At 45.0% G+C, this 14,959-nt stretch overlaps 1 protein-coding gene across 6 annotated transcripts in view; it reads left to right on the top strand.

Moving 5' to 3' along the window:
• Positions 1-14,603: 14,603 nt before the first annotated feature.
• The window catches only part of rap1gapa (RAP1 GTPase activating protein a), a 53,004-nt gene continuing 52,648 nt past the window's right edge, over positions 14,604-14,959 (top strand). For all 6 annotated transcript variants that reach the window (XM_083675124.1, XM_083675130.1, XM_083675129.1 and 3 more), the window contains exon 1: positions 14,604-14,757. In XM_083675124.1, the coding sequence (XP_083531250.1) occupies positions 14,714-14,757 (44 nt within the window). In that variant the 5' untranslated portion in view covers positions 14,604-14,713. The remainder of the gene's footprint in view (positions 14,758-14,959) is intronic.

Raw genomic sequence — 14,959 nt, 5'->3', positions numbered from 1 at the left:
CGATAGAGTATTCTGAGTTGTTACTGTTTGCGTTTTTGCTCTGTCTTGCACTATTTGCTCCAGTAAATTGGAGCCCAATGTCTATCTCAGTGTTCCAGTGCTGATTTAACCACTCATTCAGTGTACAATGGAGATAATCATTTTGTAAATAATGAAAAAAAATTATAAAGAAAGCATCATTTTGTTGGAATAGCAAAACGAGTGTCTCTTTAGTTGTCCTCCAAATTCATTTGACATGATCTTGTTGGAGTTGTTTATAAAAACCTTACTATTTTAACCATAATCTAAAACTACTGCATGACTACCCAGGACTATCTTATCATGACAAACCTACAGTAACTGTGTTATATCATAACAAACAAGGTCATCTGGTTGAAGGAATTCATGACATTCTCTATTACACACTCTCAGATAGTCTCTCTATGACCCCACCCCTCTTCTTCTTCCTCCCTCCTTCCACTCCTCCATCTCTCTACACCTCCACCCCTTGCCTCCCTCCCTTCATCTCTGCCTCCCCCCATTCCTCTATCTCGCTACCCCTCATCCCTCCCCTCCCTCCCTTCATCTCTCCCTCCCTGCTTCCACCATCCTTCCACTCCTCTATCCCTCCTTCCCTCCATCCCTCCCTTCCTCCTCCCCTCCCTCTATCCCTTCCCTCCCTCCCTTCATCTCTCCCTCCCTGCTTCCACCATCTTTCCACTCCTCTATCCCTCCTTCCCTCCTCCCCTCCCTCCCTCCCTCCCTCCTCCATCCCTCCCTCCTTCCCGCCCTCCTCCACCCCTCCACCCCTCCCTCCCTAGCCTTTGTGCTTCCAGTTGAGTGGCCTGGCCTGTCTCTGACTGTGTTGGTAACAGGAGCCTCCGCCGGGCGCCTGGGCACTCGGGAGGCAGTGTGTGAGGCTCTGGCAGTCCCTCAAACCACCACTGTCTTCCATTATTAAACATAATGGGGCCCTCACTTACGACTGAGTTACAGCATAATAGCTGTGCTGTGTGTGGGAGGATGTCCCTGTTGCAGAAAGGACTCCTTCCTTCATCCACCTAAAAAACGCCCCCCCTCTCCGCACGAATAGGAAGACATAAAACACAGTTCTGTTTGTTATTTCTTCATGTCATCATGTTCTGGTTCTCCTGTAGAAGTGTTGTGCTGTACAATCACAGTTTCAGTTTATTATTTACGAAATATCTTTTGTGGCACATAATTATCGACCAGTTACTGTCGTTGGAAGTCCCTCTCTCCAGACCCACAATCCTCTGGCTGGGTGCTTGGCTGGGCGCTTGGCTGGGCTAGAGTAGAGAGGTCTCAGGCCAGCAGCTAATTGGACTTTAGAGAACCAGGAGTCAGGAAGACACCACTGCATATGGGGACAGTTGATACAGTATGTATTATTCATAAGGTTTCCTAGGAGCTGTGTGAATGAGGTGAATAAGTATTCACCTTAACAGTGAGGCTGTGTCATATATAATATCTACAGTGCTGCTTGAAAGTATGTGAACCCCTAGATTTTACCATGAAATCTTTATTTAATCAGAACCAGTCTTTTTTATCTGACATAACAGGTTTATATTTACCAATTCCATATGTTGATTAGTGGCTATACGAGACGTTTACTCTAAGTTATCGCTGCTAATGGAGGTGCCACAAGCTATTGACTAATGAGGTTCACATATTTTTTCACACATCTGTGTTTGAAATCTGAGTTTTTGTTATATCAGATTTTTTTGTTTGTGCCCTTTATTTGGAGTCTTTATTACGAATTGGGGTTTAGATAAATATTTTATAAGTTCATTTTAATATTTTATACAAAAATATTGACCATCCCTGTAGGGTTCACAAACTTTCAAGCAGCACTGTATATATGCCATTTAGCTGATGCTTTTATCCAATGCGACTTACATTGCAGGAGTGCATACATTTGTCATTGGAGAAATAGGCTTTGTAGTGTTTGAAAGAGTACAGTTCAGAGTACATTTTGATAGAGTGCATGGTCCCCAAGTTCATGGTGAATCAGTGCAAAACCAGTACATTCTAATCAAGCAACTGATTGTTTAAACATATTCTTTTCAGAAGCTCTGTGGTTAACATTTTTAATCTAAGATTCAGACTCATTCTTCACTGTGATGAATGGCTCTGAGCCCCTACCACAGGCTTGCTCTCAAAACAATAGACTTAAATCCTATCTTCATGGGGCCTGACCTCGTTTAGCTTGGCTGGCCTGATGCCAGTGATTCAGACTTCCAGAGCAGGACCACACCTCATTCTAAACCATCTACCACCTTATACGTTTATTATCAGCTTTATATGAAATTTGCGTGCTGTATCAGGAGAGGCTGGTGAAGGGGGAAATTGGAGGACTCGCTCACTGGAATAAGGAATGGTATGGAATGGTATCAAACACACATGTTCATGTGCATACCCGTCCTCTGATTTCTACCTCCACCAGCCTCCCCTGATACAGTACATAATAAATACATTATTCATTCGATGGAATCAACTTCACACAAATAGCCCCCCCCCCCCCACCACCCCCACCACCCCCAGGCCAACCATCAACGTATTCAATAGCCTACATACTGTCCGACAGGGGAGTTGAGCTGGGTCCTCAGAGAGTGCTTCTCATTACCCTCCCCTCCTCTCCAGCACATCAGAGAGAGGAGCTGAGGGAAGCCTCTGAACTTCTCCCAGTCACTTTCCACTAAGGCTCTGCCAGATCTCCCATGGATTATTTATATGCTAGTTTAAGTGAGGAGGCTGCTCCTGAGGTAGGCTCTTCTTCTTCAACAACATGCATGTGTTCTTCTCACTGTATCCTACGCAAGTCAAACATACAGAGACATCAGCTCTGTAGGGGGCAGGGAGTATCTATTTTCTCTCTCTGTGCATCTCTATTTCTCTCTCTCTCCCTCTCTCTCTCTCTTTCTTTGTCTGTATCTCTCTCTCTCTCTCTCTCTCTCTATCTCCCTCTCTCTCTCTCTCTCTTTCTTTGTCTGTATCTCTCGCTCTTCCCCCCTCTCTCTCTCTCTCTCTCTCTCTCTCTCTCTCTCTCTCGCTTTAGCTGTAAAGTGGGGACTCGATGTAACCTGCTATGTTTTCCTGGAGGAATGGTAGCTTTTGGTAGCTCTGGGAAAAAAGGCATGGAGTACTAATCCTGTGTCACATGAACAATCATATCAACATGTCTTTTTTCTCAAAGTTACCCCAAAAAATTATGTGAAAGTTAACCATGTAACATTTTTGCACTATTATATTGATCTAAAGTTACTCAGAAGCCCTATGTGATATCAACATGAAAATACATGAGAATGTTTCCATTATTAGAAGGAAATCCCTTATTAGAGAGGAATCCACTCAAAATTTTGGTGTCAGATTATTCTCCTCCTAAAAATCTTTTCTTCCTTTTTTGTCTTGCCAACATTTATAAAAGGAAATCCCTATGGGTGGATACCACCTTTTCATGATCTGATGCTGTCAGAGGTCTCACATTTTAAGAGGATGTTTTTACCACCTCCTGTGGTGATTGACTGCAGTCTTACAACAATTATCTACATTTTCAAGGATTTATGCCACTTGCAAAATTCAAGGTAAAGAGTTACATAGAGGCCAATCAGGAGGCATTTTTTGGAATGACATAACACATTCCTTTTTACAATATACAAGAGTGATTATAAAACTAGTTCACATCCTGAAGCAGAAGGAGATAGCATTAAGAGATTATAATTTAATGAGAGGGTTTATTGGGTGGAAAAAAAGGAAATAAAGGTTTACAGTTTGGATTATTTTGAGGTATAGCTTTGTTATTATAAACAATCTAGTAAGGGTAATACTAAAGATGACGAAGTTCATTGGGAGTTTGGATAGAGCTGGAGGTCTGTTTTTCAAAAGAATATATCAAAGATACTACCACCTGAGGACCCAGACCAGCTCCCCTGTCAGACAGAATGTAGGCTACTGAATGCTGACATTGATGGTTGGCTCGGGGGCGGTGTCTCTCAACCCGTCTCCTCATAAGTCTGATTATGCTCTGTCAATAAGGGAAGGCCACATCAAACCGGTGGAGTTTAGCAGCAAGGTCTAAGTGACCCTTTTTCGTCTCCAATTGAGAGACCATGCAAATAGCTCTCTGGCTGGATTGGGAGTTGGGATAGCGCTAGAGACACAGACCGTGTTATTTAAATAATATATCAGAGAAACAGCTAAGATGGCGTACTCTAAGAAGAGGCTTGTAGTATTTAGGCTAGAGAATTTACAGGCAGGTCTAGTATGTCTCCATTCCTGCCTTTGAGGATTACCAGTTCTATAACATATCAATACGACAAGGGCTGTCTGTTTGACTGTGTCTGTGCGGTTGATTGGGAACTTCGGTCTGGGCCAGTGCAAGGAAGGAGGGAAGGAAGGAGGGAGTTGTCTGTACACTAATAGACTGAAATAGTCAATATAGACAGTAGCACATTGTACAGTAGATATCACATTACTGTATATCATATCTTATTTTAAAAATAATACTTTTTTCAATACATAATGGAGGAGAGAGAGAGAGAGAGAGAGAGAGAGAGAGAGAGGGAGGGAGGGAGAGAGGGAGAGAGAGAGATGCCCCCAATCCCAATCTTGAAGTGAGAGACAAGGGAGTGAAAGGGAGAAAGAGAAAGAGATTTTCTGGCTGACTGAAAGCTTAATCGCTTTTCTCTCAGACATTTGTCTTCTTTTCAGACTGTCTTCTCTCCTTTCTCTCTTCTGTTTTCTGTTCTTCATTCTCATGACTCTAATTCCACACTTGCAACAACAATGATGTCTTAATTACTGACCTCTTCCCGTGTCTTTGTAGATATTGCAGCTACAGTACAGTCGCGCAAACAATATTTAGAGCTCCGTGTTTGGTATTTATATGCTTTTTTTAGAATAAATGGGATGCATCAGTTTCCCCCTCGATGAATTATTCATCTGAAGACCGCATCTGTGTGCTTTTTCAAAAACAACTTGGAGGATGTCAACTGGACCACAACAAGCAGCTTATTAGAGCTGGAGAGTGGAGAGTCTCTTTTGATGGGCTTTGAATGAGTCACCCTCTCTCCGCCTCTGTGCTGTGGTATATTTACCTGATGTTCACACAGGTTAGCTTTGTGGTGGGTGGTTACTTACCCAGGTGTTTTTGTTTTGATATCAGTGCGACAGTGTACACTCACCTTTGATTCATACATTATGCATTTTTTTCTCAGGTTCATTACATCACCCAGGATGTTAGTCACCTGATTTGGTCTTACTAGCATTGCCAATTTTTGTTTTATGAACTATTATTTAATTATTTAATGAAAATGATCTGTCTCCTGCTAAGTAATATTTTGGAGGGAGAGAGGTAAGGAGGGAGGGAGGGAGGGAGGGAGGGAGGGAGGGGAGGAGGGGTCGGGGATGGAATGGAGAGATGGAGAAATGGAGGGGTAGAGCTGAAAAGAGAACTTCTCCCACAGCTGTTGTTTTTTGTTGTGTGTGTAAATGTGTGTCGCAGCATTAGTGTTCCTCCTCCTCACATGTTTACCCTGTCCCATGACTGAGGTGACTTAAAAAGAACTGCTTGTGAAGACTGAAACATCTGACATCTGAAATAGAAAAGAAAAATTCCAACACTTACATATCATTACATATCAATAGTTATGCAATGTTCACAAATATAGGCAGTTAACGACATCCAGACTGTGGAATGTAAGAAGAATAACACATATATTATAGCCAAAAGCCTATGCCAAGCATGAATGTGTGATCACAGCCCTGAAGAAATTATTTTAATTTGTGTTTTATTTCACTGTCTCCCAGATTATCTTCGCCTTCACCTGTTCCTTTTTTGCTCTACCTTCTATGTATAATTTCTTGTGGAAAAAAACAGGAGCATACACTACAATACTCCCACACACAACATCTCCATAAAGACAAGAATTTGTATGTGTTTGTAAATGCGTGTGTGTGTGTGTGTGTGTGTGTGTGTGTGTGTGTGTGTGTGTGTGTGTGTGTGTGTGTGTGTGTGGGCGTGGGCATGCGTGCGTGCGTGCGTGCCTGTGTGGTTTAAGCCCCTTTCCAACTGTGTTATGTGTGTGTATGCGATGAAAAAGCATAATGATGTGGACATGAAACCAAACATTGTGTACAGTGTTGCATGGAGTGCATATTCATTACACCTCCTCAGTCACCCCCACGCTCCTACTCAGTCACCCCCACGCTCCCCCGATGCAGCAGTCTGGAGTCATATGGCTCCAAGAGATTTCTCCTGTCTGCTGGGAGTCTTAGGAAGAAAGCAAGATGAACCTCCTGCTCCTCACCATTCTAATGCATAGCCTTCATATTAGTGATTCAATTAGTGGAATAGACAGAGAGAGGGGGGGGGCAGAGAGAGGGAGAGGGGGAGGGGGGGAGAGGCAGAACGAGAGAGAGAGAGAGAGGGGGGGGGGCAGAACGAGAGAGAGAGAGAAAGAGAGAGGGGAGGGCAGAGAGAGGGGGAGAGATACATAAAGAGAGAGAGAGAGAGAGAGAGAGAGAGAGGGGGGGGGGGGGGAAAGAGGGGGGAGAGGGAAAGAGAGAGAGATTAAGGAAAAGAAAAAGAGAAAATGTTCATGTGCATAGTGTCCATGTAGCCTGAGCCAGCTCCTTCTGGAGTCTTTCAGATAGGAACATGATTTAGCAGGGCTCTGATGCTTGAATGTCAGCATGGCTCGACTCCCTCTCTCCCATACGGCCAACTCAAGCTTGCAGACTAGTGTCATATCAGGCAGGAGTCCCGTATTAGGGGTCAAAGGTTGTCAGCTGACAGTCTAGTGGAGATGATACCACACAGAGTGAGTGTAGTGGCTCCTACTCATATTGTAGTCACTGCTGCATAGCTGTTCCTCCTTGACGAGGAAAATGGAAGGACATGAAAAAAACTAAAACATGTCATATGCAATCCGATTTAGAAAAGATATCTCTTTTCAGAATTAGGGTTAGATAATAATAAAATGTATTGTGCTTAGAAGCTGTCCGTGGTTCTGAAATGGAACAAAAGCTTTGTGGAGAAAAACACTGTTGACTGATGTACTTGACTATCTTCACTTTGAGAGAGCTGGGGTAGAAAGGGCCGGATCTTGACAGTCTAAAGGGCTGGATCTTGGACAGTCTAAAGGGCTGGATCTTGACAGTCTAAACAAGCATAGCAATGTCAGTCAGACTCTATAAAATGATACATTCAGGAACTTGGCTCATGTCTTTTGTAGCAGTGAAGACTATGTTCAAAAATTGGTCATCTTCAGCTTAATATTTCTAATAGATGCAATGAGAAATACATTTTGAATACTGAGTCTAGCACTTCCATGATATGTAATGTGCGTGCATGCATGCGTGCGTGTGTGTGTGTGTGTGTGTGTGTGTGTGTGTGTGTGTGTGTATGTGTGTGTGCGTGTGTGCGCGCGCGAATATTCATGGCACTGCTGGAAAAGGTTAATATATGAAAAGCTGAATGTCAAAACAATTGGAGAACTGGGGAGTTTAATTACTAATCTATAACAGCTGACTGTGAACTGTGCTGTGAGTTCCTACCTCATCATGATTCCCGCTGGTTTCCTCCCTGTCCTACAGAGCTGCAGCGAACTACTGTAGTCAATAGTTATGAATTAATAAAGGACTCCGTGACATTTTCACCCAGGGGCACAGAAACATTTGTGACTCCTGCCTCAGTGCACCTGAAGGCAAAACTCCCCTGACGGTAACAAAGCATGTCGTGCAGCTATAAAATATATAAGCTATGAAAGGCAATATTCTCTCTCATTCCGTGACCTTTTTTGTTTTCACCTTGTTTCAGCCTTCATACAAATAATAGAAAAATGACGCTGGTCATAATCATGAAATGTGGCCTCGCAATGTCATGTAACCACAGAACAGGCAGTCATGTGTTGGCTGACTAGCTGGCTACAACCACCAGCACAGTGTGTTGCTGCAGGTCCCCTGTCATGTCGAGTCAACCTGATGACTGGTTAAGAAATGAGGCATAGCATGAGCATGGTGACATAACGTGAAGTGTATGACTAATAAAGTTTTGCCGATTTTGTATGCATGGCAGAAGAAGGGGTTGTGTGTTTTGTTGAATAAGTTACATAGCTGCCTCTACAATAGCTGGTCCATCCGGTTCATCACCTGCCCTCCCCTGTGCATCAGCCTCTCTCTCTCCTCCCTCTCTCTCCCTCCTTCCTTCTTCACACCCTCTCTCCTCCCCCCATCTCTCTCTCTCTCTCTCTCTCCTCCCCCCATCTCTCTCTCTCTCTCTCTCTCTCTCTCTCTCTCTCTCTCTCTCTGGACCCCACTGGTCCATAGTTATAAATTCTCTTATGTCTTTGGAACTGTTGTTCACTTTCAGAACTAACAAGGATTCTATCATTTCCTCCATTGGCCAGCAGGGGGCACCGTTAGCCTGTTCTGTCCTACCGCCCATGGGCATACTCTCTGGTCAGTATGTCCACACTTAGGAGAGCACACACTTATATACCAGGGGAGGCTGGTGGTAGAAATCGGAGGACGGGCTCATTGTAATTCATGGAATGGAATGAGGAAACACGTTTGATACCATTCTTCATTCATTTAACCCGTCCTTCGATTTCTACCTCCACCAGCCTCCCCTGATCTATACTGTAGTTACACTGTTGATACAACATACAGTGAATAATTAATGGTAATGAAGACATATTTGTAATGATTCCTCTGTACATTTTTTCCAATTGGTTTGTGTGGTTCATACCAGCACTAGTCAATTAGGCAATGACTACTTACTTGTCATAGTTAAAAGACTAAAACCCCATTTCTCCTGTGGTTCTTCTCTGCCAGGGAGGATTTAAAGAGTGTTGTGTTGGGCCCAGTCTGTCTTCGTCACAGTGGCTGGGTCTCTATTGATCGTGTGGCAGAGAGAGCGGTTCAGGCCACACAAACCCCTCCATCATGGTGCCGCCTGGCCCACAGAGAGGACACATATCATAGCACTGAGGATCCATTACAACTGAAATAGATCTTTCTCTTGCTGGAACAGCAATCGATGGCTGAGAGCAATGTGTCCCTATCACCGTCCGCACCCGCAGAAACCTGCCTTAGTTGCAAAGTCATCGTCTGAAGTGGCCAAGACAGACCAGCATGACTCATCGATTAGTTAGGCTATTTTGAAGACGTGTTTTTGTAGTGGAGGAGTCAGTAAGTTAATTTGATGAGGCAGTCAAAGATCCAAAAGTGAGGTAGTTTCTCTTGAGGGGGCAAAAAGAATCCTGTTCCATGTCAGGTCTTTGAGCTGAGTCTGTCAGTTATTCATCATTCACTCATTATTCTCAAGCGAGAAAGGCAGAAAAGGAGAGGGAGGGAGAGAGAGAGCAAAGCACAAGAGAGATCTGAGATATGTGTTGTGTACATTTACAATGTTTTGCATTTCCAGAAAACACAGAAAGGGAGAGATAGAGAGATGGAATAAATGAGTGAGACAGGAGGAGAGGAGTGAGAGAGTTCCATCGGACAGGCTGAACAACACCCCTCTTCTTGCTCTGTGTTAGCCATAATATCCTGTCCCCTCTAATGAGAGGTTATGAAAGGCAACAGTGTGTGTGTACTGGGCCGTCTGTGGGCGGTATCCCAGGGGGCTGTGGGACACACAACTATGCAGGGCGGAGGGGGGGGCAGAGGGGTGGGTTCTGGACTCAACTGTACCTCCCAGTCCAACAGCTAACTCCCCTCATGAGGTAATTCCACAACCCATGTTTTTCAAAAGTCTGCAATGAAAACCCTTGGAAAGCCGCCGTGCTGGAGTTCAGAAGCCAACATAACTGTGCCATCCACCTCGACAAACATAGCCTCCAAAAATAGAATGCAGTTATACAGTGAGGGAAGAAGGAATCAATCAATAGTACTTTGTGTGAAATGTGTTTGTAGTTCATCCAACTTGACAACACTATTGGAACCATGCAAAAAAATGTTTTACAGAACAGTTCACGATTGCTTTACATGGTACAGTAGGCTACAGGCTGCTCTATTAATTCAGTTCTATGGCTTCAGCCTACCCACCCTGCAGCGACTGAAATATTAAAGTGTAAAAAGGGTAAAAATGAAATGCCCGCGTAGATAAGGCCCAGCTTATTTCCCCTCGCTCCTCAGCACAATTACCCTTTGAATATTTGCTCCCCTCAAATATTTGCATGTACACCTCCCAAGAGTATGTGCACTTGTTCCTTGTTCTATCAAGCTGCTGGAAAATATTTTGAATGTATACTGCACCCATAGGCAATGTGTTCATCGTGATGCAGAGTAAATATTTTGGCTTAATTAACCTCCTTCTTCAAAGGGCAGCAACACTAAGTCCTACTTTACCAGTCCACGCAGCAGAGGAAGTCTTAACGTCTCAGAGCTCTCTGAAATGGAGTAGTATGGGGCCTTAAAAGCTGTTTGAAATGATTGTGTAAAATGAATCAGCAGATTTTGGCATCTCTGTTACAGAAATGATATGTTAGGGCACTATTTAACTGTTATTTAAACCTGGAGCCGTGTAGAGGCCTGAACCTGAGCTTGTGCTGGAAGTTTGTTTGAGAACTGGTGATTGATATTGCTTGTCCTCCCTCAAACACATTGAGCCTCTCCACAGGGAAAATTAGATTTCCTTTAAAAAGGATGGAAATGATGAATGGCGGTCGTGCCCCAGAATAAAGGTCTGTAAAAGACGCTGCTTTCATCAGCGTCTCCAGCTCAGCTCTGGCCTGATTTATTATCCAAGAGCAAATTTCCTGCCTCCTGAAAACAGAGCCCAGAGTGAATGAACTTTGCCCCCCCCCTCATCTTCTCTCCCTCTCTCTATGCCCCTCCCTCTGCATCTCCCTCTCCCTTTATCTATACCTGTCCTTTCTTCTCCAGCCCTAAACCTAGCTCCAGCCCTAACCCTAGCCCCAGCCCTAACCCTAGCTCCAACCCTAGCCCTAACTGCAGCCCTAGACCCAGCTCCAACCCTAACCCTAGCTCCAGCCCTAACCCTAGCCCCAGCCCTAACCCTAGCTCCAACCCAAGCACTAACTGCAGCCCTAGACCCAGCTCCAACCCTAACCCTAGCCCCAGCCCTAACCCTAGCTCCAACCCTAGCCCTAACTGCAGCCCTAGACCCAGCTCCAACCCTAACCCTAGCTCCAGCCCTAACCCTAGCCCCTACCCTAACCCTAGCCTCAGGCCAAATCCTCACTCCAGCCGTAGCCTTAGCCTCAGCCCTAAACCTAGCTCCGGAGTTACATAATTTAATGCCTTATTTACACATGAACAGACTGCTGGTCTGAAGGAGTGCTCCAGCCTGCACCATTTACGAGAATGGATCAGAGAGTGTTGTTTGTGTTTGCAGAACGCTGTCTTTGTTCAAGGGTTTATTTCACAATTAAGTGTGAGAAGTGATAATGGGGTTATTTGTTAGGTGACATTTATGGTGTCCTGCTGGCTGCTTCGTTTTTAACTGCTCATGTCATGTCGTGTCTTTTACCTCTCGTTTGTTTTACATTTCATTTTTACATTTACATTTTTGACATTTAGCAGACGCCTTTATCCAAAGCGACTTACAACAAATACATTTGTCTATCCTTTAGTCATCATAAGAAAAATAAATCTATGGACCAGGGGCCATTGGCAATTACAATGCTTGAAGAAGTAAGTTTTTATTTTATTTTATTTTTTTATTTACAGTAGAGAAACTGTACAGGGGGGTAGTGGGGATGAAGAGCTCTTTAGGAGGGACAGTTAAGATGTAGCCTGAAGAGATGGGTCTTCAATCTACGGCGGAAGATAGGTAGTGATCTATGTGTGGTTTGTGTGTGTGTCTCTGATCTCTGGGTTGTGTGTGTGTCTTTTACCTCTGGTTTGTGTTTGTTTCTTTTACCTCTGGGTTGTGTGTGTTTCTTTTTGCTGTGGTGTGACATCAGTGGAGAAGATCAGTGGCAGGAGCTGAAGAAGAAGCTATCACAAGAGGGATCTCTGCTGCTTTTGTCCTCGTGAGAGTCTTCCTGCTGTTTCCCCTGTTTAGAGACTTAAGAGGAGCCAGAAGACACATTGGCACTGAGCCCTGTTCCTGTTCCAGCTGTGATGTGATTAAAGGGCTCTGTCTGCCCCATGCCCATTCAGACGCCTCTCTCACACACACACACACACACACACACACACACACACACACACACACACACACACACACACACACACACACACACACACACGCACACACACACACACACACACTGCTTAGATTAATTGAATCGTCGGAGGAACAGCAGATGGGAATCAGGACATCCCTGGACTCCCGACGCTTGACGTGCCGAATGGATACAATAGCAGAGGAAGTTTGGGCCGTGCCAGCCGTGCCAGCCGTGCCAGCCGGCCTGGCTGCTAAAGACAGTGATTAGAGAGCAGTCACAGACAGTTGACAGAGCGTTGTTTCTAACATGTCTTGCTGGCTCTGCACAGCCAGTGTCAGACGTAGCCCCATCAGTGACTCGTGTTATTTTTATATTTTATATTTGGGCGTTACTGCAACACCAAAATTAAAATAGAAAGCAATTGAGCAATTATTAGACAAACTGTCAATCAGACCCACATTACATTTACATTTATGGCATTTAGCAGACGCCTTTATCCAAAGCGACTTATAACAATACATTTGTTTAAGTAAGTGAATCATCTATCCAACAGTCATCATAAGACAAAGTAATCAATGCTCACACCAGGGGCCATTGGCAGAGCCATATGAATAGTCTTAAAATTGCAAACCCCGCCCATACAGTATGGCACTTCAGGGAGGCCCAAGCAAATACTTAAAATACTATTTCGACCCAAGTCTGCTGTCAGTCAACAAGACTCAGTACTGGTGGTCGTACACAGATATAAGTGTTGGTCCTGATGATTATGCTCATTGGTGAGCAGCAGTCCAACTGATCAATTTAGTATCCATTCATCCAATTGGCAGGAGTGTTCTACAGTTGTGGAGACCACTGCCCCTGAGGGAACCGTGAGGAGGAGCTAGACTGACGACTATTTGAACCCAGGTCTGATTTACAGTCCCTCTGAATTAGCGCATTTAGCGCATTTAGCTATTGGACTTTTGTTTGTCCAATAGCTGAATGTAGCTTTAGCCTTAGCTTTAGCTTACAGATAGTGAGGCGGTTCTATTTCACTATATTGCCCTGGTAGCAGTACCTACTTTGCCATCCGCCTCTTCTCAACAAGGAGCAGACTGCTAGACTAGGGGGCTCTCTGTCCAAATATTTACCTCAGTTAATCAATGAAGCCAATCACTGTAGTGATACAGAGACACTGTGCTACAACAATCCCCCCTACTCACCCCCCCCCCCCCCCCCAGCAGCTAAAAAGCTCTTCAGTACTACTAGGATGGTGGGGATTAGGGTTAGGTAGAGAGAGAGAGAGAGAGAGAGAGAGAGAGAGAGAGAGAGAGAGAGAGAGAGAGAGAGAGAGAGAGAGAGAGTGAGAGAGAGAGAGAAGGGGGGGGAGAGAGGGAGATCGATAGAGAGATAGATAGATAGATAGATAAGAATCCTAATCTTCACCAATAGAAGCATGAAGAAGCAGCCGATCCTGTATCAGCGTAGCGGCAACTTCAGATCACCTTCAACACAACTGCCATGTCATGCTGACAGGGATGGGACAGTGGACGACCTGGACGTTGTGGTTCTGTGATTAGAATGATTGTGAAGAATATTGAACTGTCTGGTCTGATCAACATCGCCTGTGGCTTGTTTGATCAGCTGTCTCAGAGAGAGAGAGAGAGCGTGAGAGAGAGAGAGAGAGAGAGCGTGAGAGAGAGAGAGAGAGAGAGAGAGAGAGAGAGAGAGGGTGACATAACTTGGTAGAGCAAAACCAGTTCCCAGCAGATTGTGAGAAGATAAAGAGCTGTTTCACTTTGTCTCACAACATTGAACTTCTTGTTTTCCCTCCTCTGTACATATTAGAGAGACATACCATAGTACCTCCACTGTGCATGTGATACCACTCCTCATTCCATTCTATTACAATGAGCCCATCCGCCACCATTTTTACCTCCACCAGCCTCCCCTGATCCAATGACACTCGGCCTTCACCATATCCTCATCCTCATTTTAGAAATGAGCTTCTATGAATATGAACTATGAATATTCTACCCATCAGAGTGCAGCATTTGTCATTGTCACATGCTGAATTAATTTCAATTTGGCAGAAGAACACATGTCTGAATGACTGAGAGAGGGGATGCAGGCTGTGTGAAGAGGGTACCTACTGGCTCCCTTGTTCCCTCAGAGACTGATATGGTCATCAGCCCTCTCCCCTGCCCCTCCCTCGCCCCTCCACCCTCCCCCCTCCCCCCTCCCCCCTCCCCCCTCCCCCCTCCCTCCCCCTCCCTCGCCCTCGCCCCTCCCCCCTCCCTCTATTTGTTAAGGAGGCGTGAGAGGGGAAGAGGGAAGGGAGGGGGGGATCTAGGCTGGGCTGAGCTGGGGGAGTGGAACAGAGAGGACAGCCACACACTCACTCACTCACACACACACACACACACACACACACACACACACACACACACACACACACACACACACACACACACACACACACACACACACACCCACCACACACACACCCACTCAGTATGAGTGACAGAAGTGCAGGCACCATTCAGTGCTGAGTTGACTCACTCACTGTTGGTCCACTTCTCTCATCATTAGCCGGCATGCCGCAGAGAAAGAGGAGCTTCACCTTTGGAGCGTACGGAGGGTAAGAGGGAGCAGCCTTCTCTGTTACTGTTGAACCTCTGCACATCACATGTGTCACTGTGTGTTTGTCTGTGTGTGTGTGTGTCTGTGTGTGTGTGTGTGTGTGTGTGTGTGTGTGTGTGTGTGTGTGTGTGTGTGTGTGTGTACTGTGTGTGTGTGTGTGTGTGTGTGTGTGTGTGTGTGTGTGTGTGTGTGTGTTTGTA

Source organism: Argentina silus (genome assembly GCF_951799395.1).
Source record: "Argentina silus genome assembly, chromosome: 8".
Taxonomy (NCBI): Eukaryota; Metazoa; Chordata; class Actinopteri; order Argentiniformes; family Argentinidae; genus Argentina; species Argentina silus.
This window is presented reverse-complemented; position numbering and strand designations above follow the sequence as displayed.